Here is a 15,553-nt window from a genome sequence, read left to right as displayed (position 1 = left end):
ACACACACCAAATAAGGAGGAGTCGACTACAGGCATGTCGACTAAAATGTGCAAGAATAGGTTACTCGAATATAAATATTAAATAAATAAATATAGGCTAGACTAATTACAACTGTAATATAATGTGGCATGTATAATATAACACTCGTAATTATAATGAGAATGTTCCGGTTCTTCTCACCCTGGGCTTGCTGCCTCCTATCGCTCCGGGCCGGATGGACCCGGTCTCCTGGTAGCGGCACAGGATTTTGGAGACGCAGCCGTGAGAGACCCGCAGCTGTCGGGAGATGACGCAGGGCCGGATCCCATGGTGGGCCATCTCCACTATCTTGTGTCGGATGTGGTTGGGCAGCGGCCGGCCGTTAATGAAGACCCCTCCGAGCTGGTTGACCCGTCCCTGTCCCAGAGGTGTAGACACTGCGGGCGACACGTGGTCAAACTCAGCATGGAGCTTTAACATCTATTTACAATAAAATAGTCATATTTATTGGAATGAAATATAGGCCTAAACATATTCATACTACTAATATTCCATATATCAGTTATGCAGCTAAAGTCCGAATAGTATAGACACACATGAGCATTTTTGTTAACAGATTGCATTAATGGATGGCACTTGAGTTACATCTGACTCTGAAGAGGAGGTGAAGAGCCCTTTCTGTCCGTCTTCATTATTCACCATTACGCTTTCGAAATATTGATGTAATCCGAAGCTCCTCCTTGTCGTTTTCTATTTTATTGATTTGATTTCCAGGCGCAGAGCACTTAAAAAAACACACATTTTAGTTTAGTTTAGTCTTTTTTAGTATTTATTTTTAAATTAGGATTGTATAAGACTGTATACATGTGTTGACAAAATTGTCACTGCATTCTAGGACCTTTTATATTTAGCCAGCCAGTAAGCTAATATTCTAATTTATTATTACAATTTTTGTAAAATAAAAAAAATACATATTCAATTTTTGGGAAAAAAGTTTTAAATGGGAGTCTTTCATGGCAAAAATAAGTTAGGTCGACTACTATATTGCCTATATTTAAATGTTCATTTGGAGCAGCATCTCCTTTACGGGTCTAACAGGCCAACCAGGCTGCTTCTCCGCGGAGGCCTACCTTCTAGAGGGAATCCAGTGCGGGGATAGTTCTGTCCGGGAGCCGGGCGCATCATCCGCGGTACCGTTCCTGGCAAAGACGACATGGTACCATTAAAAAAAAAGATACAAAAGGAAAAAATAAAAGCAACAAAAAAAACGGACACGTTTTAGATGTCCAGTTCAAGTGTAGTCTGGTTGGTCACGCGTGTTTTAAAGGTGGCAATGTGTGACAGATCCGGTGTGTGGCGGAGGAGTATAAAGAGATTAAATAGGCCCAGCAGTAGTCGGGCTAGTAGGGCTCGGGGAGCAGGTGGAGGAAATTCGGCGACAAAGTGCAGCGCTCTTTGTCGAGCGGCAGGGAGCCCTTACACCGGTAATGTGCTCACAATAACGAAGTGCTCTGTCTCTGACATGAGCTTATTTAACCGGTGTGAAGGCTGGACCACTTTGACGGTCCCCCGGAAAAAAGTGTGGACCAGGCGGGCTCGAGAGGGGGGGACGGGTCGTGAGCACCGATAGGTTCTTGGAGCTTTCTCTTTTTCCAGAGAGAAAAGCTCCAACAAGTTTCAGCAGCCAATGGGAACGAAGGGATCAAGATGCCACACACACACAAACACGCACACACTGAAACTCTGCCCGATAATGGGGTGGACAAAAAATACGTGTCACCTGTCAAATATATTGCAATCCAATGCAATAAACGGCTACCGGCTATTGATCATACCTGTGAGGCGAAGGCAGTGCTGCTGTTTGTCTTTTATTATATTATTATTATATTATCTACAGCTTGAGGCAAACAAAAATGCCTCATGAATGCAATTTAATCTAACAGCCTGCAAACAGGAATGCACTGCAATCTAATTATGGAAAGCCAACAAGCACTTTGACACTTTAACATTAACTGACTTGGGAATGATCTCCATCAACCTACAAGGTGTAGGCTACTGTTCAGCTTTCAACTATAGAAAAGAGAATAATGCACTTCAGTTATTGGCATTCATATAGATTTGGGGGCTCTGGGGTGTCCTATTCCCCAATATATATATTTTTAAACAAGCTCTATACACATACACAAGCTGTTATGTTAAAACTAATGCAGATAAAATATCCTGAACAACACTCAAGAGGCTAAATGACCGTGTAATGCCAAAAGCCATTACCATAGTAAGTGAGTAAAGTGCATTTATTTATTTATTTGGGGGGTCTGCACGATATGCACGATGTATCGCTTGCGTATGTTCAGTGTATCGTGCATACGTAAGCGATACATTGTGCATATTGTCTGCTCTGGCATTGTCATGTTGAGAGACATTGAGAATCAAGTGAAATGTCTGTTAACTATCTGTAGCTGAAATAATTAAGGAATTGGTGATTGATCAGAGCTCAATGAATTCTATTCAGTTTATTTTGTATAGCCCAATATCACAAATTACAAATTTGCCTTTACAATCTGTACACATACGACATCCCTGACCTTTGACCTCACATCGGATCAGGAAGAACTCCCCAAAAATAACCTTTCACAGGGAAAAAAGGGAAGAAACCTTCTGTAGAGCAACAGAGGAGGATCCCTCTCCCCGGATGGACAGATGAATAGATGTCATGTGTACAGAATGAACAGAGTTACAGAGTTACATAAACACATTACATGAATATGACAATGTATGAATGGAACTCCAATCCATGAAACAGAAGGAGGTAGAGAGGAGGGGGCGGGGCATCAGCAGGGCCAACGCAGGAGGCCGGTTCACCAGGCATCAGACACCTCCAGGTCCAATGGACCCTATGAGACGTGAAGTCACAACGACTCCGGGGAGGAAGCAGAGTTAATAAGGTGCAATGGAGAGATGTAAATTCATCCATAAGTAGAGAAAGAGAAGAGGAGATAGGTGCTCAGTGTATCCTAAAACATCCCCCAGCAGCCTATAAGCCTATAGCAGCATATCAAGGGGCTGGACCAGGGCAAACCTGATTCAGCCCTAACTATAAGCACTATCAAACAGGAAAGTCTTAAGTCTATTCTTGAATGAGGTGACTGTGTCTGCCTCCAGGACTGAAAGTGGAAGCTGGTTCCATAAAAGAGGAGCTTGATAACTGAAGGCTCTGGCTCCCATCCTACTTTTTAGGACTCTAGGAACCACAAGTAGCCCCGCATTTAGTGAGCGCAGCTCTCTAGTGGGGCAATATGGTACTACAAGCTCCTTAAGATATGATGGTGCATCAACAATCAAGGCTTTGTAGGCGAGGAGAAGAATTTCAAATGTGATACTTGATTTTACAGGGAGCCAGTGCAGATCAGCTAATACAGGAGTCATGTGATCTCTTTTCTTAGTTTTTGTGAGTACACGAGCTGCAGCATCCTGGATCAACTGGAGGGATTTAAGAGACTTATTAGGGCAGCCTGATAATAAGGAGTTGCAGTAATCTAGTCTGGAAGTAACAAGCGCGTGAACCAGCTTTTCTGCATCTTTTTGGGACCAGATGTGCCTGATTTTTGAAATGTTACGTAGATGAAAAAATGCAATCCTTGAGATTTGCTTAACGTGGGAGTTAAAGGACAAGTCTCGGTCAAAGATAACGCCGAGATTCTTTACAGTGGTGTTGGATGCCAGGGCAATGTTTGCTTTAGGTCGCGGGTCTGAGGGTTCTACCAGGGAGCAAACCTCCTTTGCCTCACTGTCTTTTTCTTCAGTGGGGCTATCGAGTCTAGTGTCATTCTCAGTGAGCCTGTAGCACTATCGACAAGATGATCAATCTGGGACGGACTAAAGTTAGCACAGGAGTCCTCCGTCACATTGAGACGTGGTATTGAATCAAATGCAGAAGGAATCGCTTCTTTAAATTTAGCTACAGCACTGTCAGTTAGACTTCTGGTGTAGAAACTTTTGACTAACGGTGTATACTCCGGGAGTATAAAGTCAAAAGTTATGAGGTAATGGTCTGACAGAAGAGGGTTCTGTGGGAAGACCTCCAAATGCTCAATGTCAATGCCATATGTAAGAACAAGGTGGAGGGTGTGGCCAAAGCAGTGAGTGGGTTTCTGTACTCTCTGACAGAAGCCAATCGACTCCAACAATGAGATAAATGCAGTACTAAGGCAATCATTATCAATATCCACATGAATATTAAAATCTCCTACAATAACCTTACCAGTTTTAAGGACTAAACTTGAAAGAAACTGAAAATTCAGATATAAATTCTGAATATGGATCTGGTGGCCTGTACACTATAACATATAGAATTGGCTGTAATGTTTTCCAGGTTGGATGTGAAAGACTAAGAACAAGGCTTTTTAGTACCGACAATAATGAAAATGCAATGACATTTTGTCCAAAGTTTTTAGAGTTTGTTTGTATAAGGACAAACTCTAAAAAAATATTCACCAGCCTACCCCCAACATGTAGTACAATAAGACACATGGGAAATACAATTTTTTTCTCGCTGCATTCAGAAAAAGATGTTTTTTTTATGTTTATAATTTACTTTAATGATTTAATCACCTTGTTTACATGTTTTTTTAAGTTTGAATTTGGATCCATTATTATGCCATTTCAAATCAGTTGTAGTTCATACCAACACAAGCTCGGCAGTTGCTGACTCATCAAATCACACCAACACTATAGATTGACATCATATAATGACATCATATAGCATTGTAAGTTGGTATATATTTCACTGAGTTTATCCTTTGACACCAGACTGACAAAACTTAACTAAATAGTGCTAGCAAATGTATTCTTATGAAAATGGAAATTTGTTCGGGCTGATATGAAATCTGGATGACATGCAGTTTATGTAGGATGTGCATGAATGTATGAGTAAAATAAAAGTGTGTTATATTGGCTAAACACACTATCTGTCAATGAAGGAAAACTATTATAGAAGATCAAAATCAGGGTGATATTACATAGCATAACAAAGGCTTCTCAATTTCTTTCCCCAACTAACCATTGGTAGCCTACTCAAAATAACCACTCTCTGAACAGCATGAAAGCATGATATTATTGTTTTGTCATACAGAATTTACAGTTTTAATGTGTGCCTGCCTTAAATAATAAAAAATGTACACAGTATATACTCTTTTACAGGAATAAACATGATAAAGTGAAAAAGTAAGAAACAGTGTGCTTAAAAAATCTGTGGAGGAATTGCAAATAACTTTTGGAATTGCAAAGTTTTCAATTCAACAGCAAGAACTGAAATGGTTGAATCAGGAAACATTCTACAGCCAATCAGAATTTATAGATGAGTTTTGGGTGTAAATACCGAGTGTAAATACAGGGTGTAAATACAGGGTGTCAATACAGGGTGTAAATACAGGGTGTATACAGGGTGTATACAGGGTGTAAATACAGGGTGTAAATACAGGGTGTCAATACAGGGTGTAAATACAGGGTGTATACAGGGTGTAAATACAGGGTGTATACAGGGTGTAAATACAGGGTGTCAATACAGGGTGTAAATACAGGGTGTATACAGGGTGTAAATACAGGGTGTATACAGGGTGTAAATACAGGGTGTCAATACAGGGTGTAAATACAGGGTGTCAATACAGGGTGTAAATACAGGGTGTCAATACAGGGTGTAAATACAGGGTGTAAATACAGGGTGTAAATACAGGGTGTCAATACAGGGTGTAAATACAAGGTGTCAATACAGGGTGTAAATACATTGTGTATACAAGGTGTCAATACCGAGTGTAAATACAGGGTGTATACAGGGTGTAAATACAGGGTGTAAATACATTGTGTATACAAGGTGTCAATACCGAGTGTAAATACAGGGTGTAAATACAGGGTGTCAATACAGGGTGTAAATACAAGGTGTCAATACAGGGTGTAAATACAGGGTGTCAATACAGGGTGTCAATACAGGGTGTATACAGGGTGTAAATACAGGGTGTATACAGGGTGTAAATACAGGGTGTAAATACCAAGTGTCAATACAGGGTGTCAATACAGGGTGTAAATACAAGGTGTAAATACAGGGTGTCAATATAGGGTGTATACAGGGTGTAAATACAGGGTGTATACAGGGTGTAAATACAGGGTGTAAATACCAAGTGTCAATACAGGGTGTCAATACAGGGTGTCAATACAGGGTGTAAATACAAGGTGTCAATACAGGGTGTAAATACAAGGTGTCAATACAGGGTGTAAATACATTGTGTATACAAGGTGTCAATACCGAGTGTAAATACAGGGTGTCAATACAGGGTGTAAATACATTGTGTATACAAGGTGTCAATACCGAGTGTAAATACAGGGTGTAAATACAGGGTGTATACAGGGTGTAAATACAGGGTGTATACAGGGTGTAAATACAAGGTGTCAATACAGGGTGTAAATACAGGGTGTAAATACAAGGTGTCAATACAGGGTGTAAATACATTGTGTATACAAGGTGTCAATACCGAGTGTAAATACAGGGTGTCAATACAGGGTGTAAATACATTGTGTATACAAGGTGTCAATACCGAGTGTAAATACAGGGTGTAAATACAGGGTGTATACAGGGTGTAAATACAGGGTGTATACAGGGTGTAAATACAGGGTTAATACAAGGTGTAAATACAGGATGTATACAGGGTGTAAATACAAGATGTATACAGGGTGTAAATACAGGCTGTAAATACAAGGTGTCAATACAGGGTGTAAATACAGGGTGTATACAGGGTGTAAATACAGGGTGTAAATACAGGGTGTAAATACAGGGTGTCAATACAGGGTGTAAATACAGGGTGTATACAGGGTGTAAATACAGGGTGTATACAGGGTGTAAATACAAGGTGTCAATACAGGGTGTCAATACAAGGTGTCAATACAGGGTGTCAATACAAGGTGTCAATACAGGGTGTCAATACAGGGTGTCAATACAGGGTGTAAATACAGGGTGTCAATACAGGGTGTATACAGGGTGTAAATACAGGGTGTATACAGGGTGTAAATACAGGGTGTATACAGGGTGTAAATACAGGGTGTAAATACAGGGTGTAAATACATTGTGTATACAAGGTGTCAATACCGAGTGTAAATACAGGGTGTCAATACAGGGTGTAAATACAGGGTGTATACAGGGTGTAAATACAGGGTGTATACAGGGTGTAAATACAGGGTTAATACAAGGTGTAAATACAGGATGTATACAGGGTGTAAATACAAGATGTATACAGGGTGTAAATACAGGCTGTAAATACAAGGTGTCAATACAGGGTGTAAATACAGGGTGTATACAGGGTGTAAATACAGGGTGTAAATACAGGGTGTAAATACAGGGTGTCAATACAGGGTGTAAATACAGGGTGTCAATACAGGGTGTATACAGGGTGTAAATACAGGGTGTATACAGGGTGTAAATACAGGGTGTATACAGGGTGTAAATACAAGGTGTCAATACAGGGTGTCAATACAAGGTGTCAATACAGGGTGTCAATACAAGGTGTCAATACAGGGTGTCAATACAGGGTGTCAATACAGGGTGTAAATACAGGGTGTCAATACAGGGTGTATACAGGGTGTAAATACAGGGTGTATACAGGGTGTAAATACAAGGTGTCAATACAGGGTGTAAATACAGGGTGTCAATACAGGGTGTATACAGGGTGTAAATACAGGGTGTATACAGGGTGTAAATACAGGGTGTATACAGGGTGTAAATACAAGGTGTCAATACAGGGTGTCAATACAAGGTGTCAATACAGGGTGTAAATACAAGGTGTCAATACAGGGTGTAAATACAAGGTGTCAATACAGGGTGTCAATACAAGGTGTCAATACAGGGCCCTATTTCTCGTACTTGGCTAACGTGTTTAGCGGGATAATTTCGCGGATGAGATTACACAAGCGAGGCTTTTCGGTTCCTCGAAGCAAGTTTGGAAAAATCACCATAGCAACACATCCAACAATGTGAACCTGCTCCAGCGCAGGCTCATTCAGTCTAGCTGGATAAACTGGCCACGCCCCCTGAAGGACATGGCAGCTCACTTCCTCATTGATGAAGGAGTGATATTAGTTATATTAACGTTTTATAGGAGAGAGTTCTTATGACGTGAAGACGTCTTCCTGTACCAGCGCTATCGATTCTGCCCACAAGGATTCATTTATTAAAGACCTTCTGGAGCCTACATTGAACACGAAACGCCGCAGCATTGACTGTCTCACAGACTGTTTGCAGAGCCTTGTGGTACATTGTTGTACAGTGTTGTACATTGTTGTACAGTGTGGTACATTGTGGTACATTGTTCTACATTGTGGTACATTGTGGTACAGTGTGGTACATTGTGGTATATTGTTGTACAGTGTTGTACAGTAAGGTACATTGTGGTACATTGTTCTACATTGTGGTACAGTGTGGTACATTGTTGTACAGTGTTGTACAGTAAGGTACATTGTGGTACATTGTGGTACAGTGTGGTACAGTGTGGTACATTGTTCTACATTGTGGTACATTGTGGTACAGTGTGGTATATTGTTGTACAGTGTTGTACATTGTTGTACAGTGTGGTACATTGTGGTACATTGTTCTACAGTGTTGTACATTGTTGTACAGTAAGGTACATTGTGGTTCATTGTGGTACAGTGTGGTATATTGTTGTACAGTGTGGTACATTGTTCTACATTGTGGTACAGTGTGGTATATTGTTGTACAGTGTTGTACATTGTTCTACATTGTGGTACAGTGTGGTATACTGTTGTACATTGTTCTACAGTGTGGTACATTGTGGTACATTGTTCTACAGTGTGGTACATTGTTCTACAGTGTCGGCGATGCAGAACATCGGGAAAGTCGCTGTATGCCGTGGTTTTGGTGGAACTCATGGATGTGTTCATTACGTTCTCTGGCCATGTCCGAGTAAATGCAATAAAAGTTCTATATGGTCATCTCCACATACAGGAATATACACATAGATATTATCTACTTGTTCTGAAAGAGTTGAGATAGTTATGTTAGATCTCATTGGATGATGCATGTCATTACACCGACTACCAGCAGGCACATTTAAAGAATGAGGCACTAAAAATGAGCCGATACATTTTCCCAACACTGATGCTGCGTTGCGAGTAGATTCATGAAAGTCAATGCACAGACGAATGGATGTGATTTGTGAATAAAGAAGATGTTCATCCACTTATCTAGACATATAGTCGGTGAAAGTCCCCGAGCTGTGTGAGCCTACTGGTGATGTTATGTATAAATATATACATAACAGAGCTGCCAACTTTTCAAAAAACCTTGGAGTGAGATTTTGTCAGGGGTGACCAAAATGTTGCTGCGCACGGAGCCACACACGTTGGTGGCTCAAATATCAGGAAATTGGAATTCATTTGGCGTTGTACCCATGTTGTACCCTGTATTCTGGTGGTTTGTGTGGCCCATAGTCGTTGATAGGGGCGGCTGGAGATGGACAACATTGGTTACATTCTGTGAAGCAAAGACATCGTGGTTCGCCTCCAGGAAATTTTGGTTTAAGTAGATGTTATTTCATGCATTCTAGTGGATCTTTGGGTTTATGCTAAATATGTGCAATACCTGAACTTATTCTGATTCATGTCCATCTGCTCATGATTTGCAGGGCCTTCTAGACTTGAGCTGAACATTCAACCAGAAAACTATTGTTGTGCCTCAATGACTGTCTATGTACCACAATATAGCCTAATTAATAGACCTGTGTTTAAGATTTGACCAAGGTGGGTTGATTGACATTTTGATTACAATGGTATTCAACTAATTCTTAACTGAAACCTAACCTATATTGTTAATAATTTTATTCTTAAGAGCAAAAAAGAAAAAAATGACACAAGATTAGTTAAGGAGAAATATTGTTTATTATGAAACAAAAAAGTGCAACAAATAAAGTGCTTAAACAGTAGCCTTTTTAACCAAAACAATGGTTCAACACATAAATAAAATAACAAAAAATGAGGCATCAGAGATCAGAATTTTTTACGATTTTTGGGCAAGGTTGTACTGGCCCGTGGCCTTCTTGGAGGCCTTGATGACCGCTGAGGGGGGCTCCCATCTGAAGCAGGGCTCCAGATCGGCCATCTTTATGGCCATGATGGAGGACAGGGTGCCATCCAATGCCAGGCTATTTCTGGTCTTTGTTTTATTTAGTCCCACAACTGAAAACACCCTTTCAGCATCTGCATTTGAATGGGGCAACACCAGGACCAGCTTGGAGACGGCAACAAGCCTCTGAAATTCTTTGGCTCCTGTCACCTATTGAAAATGAACCAAGAACAAAATGGAAAAACATACCATATTTTGTTTTCATTAATACTGTAAGTATACTGTAACACACTTCAGATATGCATAGTTTGCATCATGTATGACAGACATGCATCAATAAAAGCAACAGATGTAGTCAAGCCACACCTGCCAAAAAAAATGTATACCTTATGTTTCCTTGTTGCCATTCCAGCCCAGAAGCTGTCCATATCTGTTCATATCTGCTCATATCTCTCTCTGTCCTGTCTGTTGCCCTGTTGATTTTATACATTGTTCTGGCTGTTCTGACAGTGGCTGGTTTTTTTAATAATATAATAAATGTTGCTTTTGTCCTCGGCCTAGCAAAGGTCTTTTACTACTACTAGTATCTTTGCTACCTTAAAGAATTTAAATGGTTTTCAATAACTATCCTCATTTACAAAAACATAATAATAATTCTATTGCACACATTTCCTGTCTTTATGTTAAATTCTTTGGAATACATCTTACCTGTTCAAAGTGCTGTTTGGAAAATGATTGAGAGGGTCCTTTTCTTTGGCCTGTAAATAAAAAGATAAATGCTATGTGAGCAGCCTTAATAAACAATGCTATGATGTTTTGAGCATGCAGTATACCAAGAGGTTAACAAGGTGCTCTCCTGCTGCTTGTTATGACAGCTGAGTTTATATTCACCACACAAAATCACACGCACAAAACACAACAAATCATTTCTTTCAAGATTTAAAGTTTAAGAGAGTTAACATACACTGAAAAAAGTGAAACAACTGTGTCATTCATGTAAAGTGCATTTATTAATTTGGTCTAATCAAAAATCATGGTTTCCGGTTTAAACATGTTATTTTAACTTTGCCTAAAAGCAAAAAGCACTCCCTATAGACAAAATTAAAAGCAATACTTTCAGTAAAAGTCGTATTTTCACTTTAGACCAGAGGTTTACATGTCACGTGACCACCACGTGACCATATGACGTTGCACCTGGATGCTCTCTGTGGTTTCTGATATCCGCCATTACCTCGCTTCGCCTGAACTTCTGATGTTCTTCAAGTCAACTCATTTAAACAAGGTAATAATTATAAATTTAAAGGGTTGTTTAAAGGGAACATGCGTTTTCCATGCATATTTATTGTTAGTGGCAGAATGTACAACTGTATATATTTCGCATGTGTTCGATAACGTTAGCTATTGTAACGTGCGCTAACTTACATATTCTGGGACAAAAGAAAAGTGAACGACAGCTAGGTTAAATAACATTTGCAAGAATGTTGACTTTTAAGGAGGATGAAACAAACGTAGCGTTAGCTAATGTAACATTAGCGCCAGCTAGCTGACATTGCGTTAGCGCCAGCTAGCTAACATCGCGTTAGCTATTGCGACGTTAGCGTCAGCTAGCTAATGTTGCGTTAGCGTTAGCGAATGCCTGTTAACGCATTTACACCTGTTAACGTAATGCCTGCTGCTTGGCATCCACATCCCACATGGTTACAGAGCCACAGCAATCGCTATGTTCTTCCGCCATGTAAGCAACGTCATTCTGCATAATAATTAGCCATGTGCTTTTCTGTTCAGGCAACTATAGCCTACTTTCTCAGTGTGGGGACAACTTATGACAACCCTAGTCAAAACTAATCAAGAAGTTACCCACCCAATGTAATGTGAATAGATTTCACCAAACAATAAATGCATACATTCAATGTTAAGTCATTTACTATAGTTTTATATATAATCATTGCATGACTGAATTGTAGATAATCATGCCATACATAAAATCACTTTCTTTGTGTTTCAAACTGTATAAACCTCTTTGCCTATTCCAACTTTTTAATTATTGAAGAGTATGTGAAGATGTTCAGGATGGTGTGATCAGACTAATAATAATAACTCTAGTCAAATTTACTTAAACAAAAAAATGAAAGAACATTTTTTTTCCCTAAGTAACTGAAAACAAACATAAGGTGCAAATGTACCATGCTGCATTGTTGGTATTACAAGGCAATTGTGTAAACGGGTCCTTTTTTCTACTTTCCTAGTCTTCCGATGAATGTGGAAATGTAAAGACTGTGGTACTTCTGTTTCACGAAGATCAGAGCTTCTTAAACATTATAAGCTAGAACACAGACATTCCTATCCGTGCATCCATTTGAACTGTCCATGTACCTGCAAGACCTGGAATGCACTTTTGAGCCACTTGTCAAGATGTCATCAGCGATCCTCACAAACTGAACTGACCACATTTAAATGTCTGTTGTGCAATTACTGTGAACTTTCTAATTTAAAAGACAATTTTCAACATATAGCACAGCATCTAAAAAACAGTGAAACAGTTGTTTGTGTTTTTCAGGGGTGTTCATACGAAACAAATATTTATGGTTCATTTCGAACTCACAGAAGCAGAAATCATAAGGGTTGTTCAGTAAATGACTTAAAGCCAGGAATACTTGATAAACAGGAGTCAAGTTTAAGTCTTTCTGTTGAAGGTAATAATTCTGACAGTATCCAGATTGATAGTGTTGGTACTGAGCCGTCAGATGATTTAAGTACAAACGATTTAGGTGACCTTAGTTTTAATGTTCAGGATTTAAACAACTTGCCATATAATGTTGAGATCAAAGTTGCCTCTCTCTTACTGAAGCTAGAACATATTTATCTTGTGTTTAGAGTGGCTGTTGATGAACTTTTGCAAGAGTTTGACTATTTAATACGGACTGCTCACTCTCAAAAAAGTGGATGCCTGGTACCTGGAACATTATCGAGCTTATGGCTTGGTCATATCTAGTCCTAAAGAACTATGGCTTGTTGGCTCACTACATAGTTGGTGGACAGCGCATCATCTCTCTGAAGAGATACATTCATGCATAAGGTTGTATATTAATGAATTTGTGAATATGAATTTGATGTTATGGCCAATGTTATGACACTAATATTACTGTTTTCATTCATGTTTTTAACAGATCCTTTTGGATGGGGTGACATGGCAGGGAAAAGACCAGCCAAGTTGCGAGTGATTCTGAATTCTGATGACACCAGGAAGCTAATTCTGCCTGATGGAATTCCAGAGACAATAGAGCAGCTGTTGAATGAAGTCAGAAAAGTATGTGAGTTGAATGGGAATTTTAGACTGCAGTACCAAGACAGTTACTTTGGAGATGCCCTTGTAAACTTAACGCACCATTCACAATGGTGAACGCACCATTAGTATACCGGTTTTAATTTCCTGTATGATATGAATTTTTCATAGCCGCAACAACTGCTGTCGCTCTTAACGTGTAGCAAAATATATTGTTCTCCGCTGAGACATGGAGCTACATTTTCGCATTACTAGAGCTCCAATTGATTTGTTTGAGATTTCATTTTGAGAATTGTCTTTTTTTATATTGGTACATCAGAATAACCTTTTTAATAAGTGTCTTGTCTTTTATCAGGTTGTTCAAAAGGATGAAGCTTGGTCCGAGCTTGAGAGGTGCAAAATGGCAGTTTTTGTCTTCAGGGAGGAGGAGGATCGCCTCCAGCCACCACACGACATTGGAGTTGTTATCGATGGTGTGAAAGTCCTTAATGATTTGCCATCGGTAGCGCATGCATGTGCTATGTTATTTGGGCTCATTTATGCTCTAAACTTGAGCTACCTAAGTAACCTCAAATACACTTTTGATGCTCTGCAAAAAATAATCATGGAGATTGAACCAAAAAAGATGACGCGCAGAGTGTGCACTCTGAGTCTCAAAATCTAAATATTGGACCAATGAAAAGACATTTGGATACAACATGTGTTTTTGTTCTGTTATATAACTTGTATTCAAATACACTCCATGATAATGGAAGGTAAAGAAACAGACTTTGTTTGAACATTTTTCATTTTGTATTAATTCTGCACACTGAAAATGTGAAAAATGCTAAATTCACGACAATTCAGTAGCACTGGTAATGTTTTTGTTACAGTGGGTTATGCACAAACCCTTGTTCAAAGGGTTTAACCCTTGTTATGCATGTTATACATGTTTGTTATGCATAACAAAGGATATAACTCATTATGCACAAACCCTTGTTCCAAGATTGGACACTAGCAATTTAAGAGATGTAACCATATTGTTCATGTGGATTGATTTATGTTGATCTTTTGTCAATATTTTGGTTTTTATTTAGTGTAAACTAAATTACACTGATTGTAACAAAATGTTTTATACTCTAGCAAATTTTGCTTTTGTCCATGGTAAAAGTTTTAAGTTGTAGAATATATATTCTTCTACACAATGTAACTTTTTTTACTTTTGACTAAATTAAACGTCTGATTATTGTGTAATTGCAATGATAGTTTGTACTAAAACAGAAATGTAACTTGAGATTAATAAAATAACCTGTAACAAATTAGTGTTTAAATTAGTTTTAGTCCTAAGTAAAAACGTTGCCTGTATGTAATAGAAAATATAAGGTTTTTCCAAATTGAAAAATAAAGTTGTTTCAATGTAAAAAAAAACTTGGTTTGTAATTAATTATTTTACTTTGTGTAAATGTAATTTTTTTGTCTTTTTCAAAAGTAATATTTTGATTTTTATCTAATTAAAATGTTAGGTTTCAACCAAATCAAAAATATAATTCGAGAAAAACTAATAAATTTAGGTGTAACAAAATTAGAGTGTTTTAATTACTTTAGTGTAAAGTAAAATCTTTGTAATACAAAATATTAGGTTTTTCCAAATTAAAAAATTAAGTTGTACCAAAGTGAAAAAATTGACTTTATAATAAATAAAAATTTTACTTTGTATGAATGTAATTTATTTACTTTATATTTAATCAAAATTTTTGGTTTCAACCAAATCAAAAATATAATTTGAGAAAAACTAATAAATTTACTTTGTAACAAATTAGAGTGATTTTTTTAGGTTAGTCCAAAGTATCATTTTTTTCAGTGTACCGTAGTCTCTAAGTTTAAGAGAGTTAACATACCTTAGTCTCTAAGTTTAAGAGAGTTAACATACCGTAGTCTCTAAGTTTAAGAGTTAACATACCGTAGTCTCTAAGTTTAAGAGAGTTAACATACCTTAGTCTCTAAGTTTAAGAGAGTTAACATACCGTAGTCTCTAAGTTTAAGAGAGTTAACATACCTTAGTCTCTAAGTTTAAGAGAGTTAACATACCTTAGTCTCTGCTCCTCCAGAGTGTCTCTTTGAAAATCTTCTTCTGTTGCTAACTTCGGGACTCTTTGGGATAAATAGGATGTCTATGCAGCGAATAGGGTTA

The 15,553-nt window shown here is 38.4% G+C and overlaps 1 protein-coding gene and 1 long non-coding RNA gene across 3 annotated transcripts in view; one reads left to right on the top strand and one right to left on the bottom strand.

Moving 5' to 3' along the window:
• The window catches only part of LOC117733321 (paired box protein Pax-7-like), a 56,610-nt gene extending 55,415 nt beyond the window's left edge, over positions 1–1,195 (bottom strand). For both annotated transcript variants that reach the window (XM_034536873.1, XM_034536874.1), the window contains exons 1-2: positions 1,111–1,195; positions 182–417 (exon numbers count right to left, since the gene is read on the bottom strand). In XM_034536873.1, the coding sequence (XP_034392764.1) occupies positions 182–417; positions 1,111–1,195 (321 nt within the window). The remainder of the gene's footprint in view (positions 1–181; positions 418–1,110) is intronic.
• A 10,098-nt stretch (positions 1,196–11,293) lies between these two features.
• On the top strand, positions 11,294–14,696 carry LOC117733752. Its single transcript, XR_004609767.1, has 3 exons — positions 11,294–11,382; positions 13,268–13,407; positions 13,739–14,696. It is a non-coding gene; the product is annotated as an uncharacterized LOC117733752 (long non-coding RNA).
• The last annotated feature ends 857 nt before the right edge of the window (positions 14,697–15,553 follow it).

This window comes from Cyclopterus lumpus, chromosome 7 (genome assembly GCF_009769545.1).
Source record: "Cyclopterus lumpus isolate fCycLum1 chromosome 7, fCycLum1.pri, whole genome shotgun sequence".
In the NCBI taxonomy this organism is placed as follows: Eukaryota; Metazoa; Chordata; class Actinopteri; order Perciformes; family Cyclopteridae; genus Cyclopterus; species Cyclopterus lumpus.
Note: the sequence above shows the minus strand (reverse complement) of the source record. Positions and strands in the feature narration are given on the sequence as shown.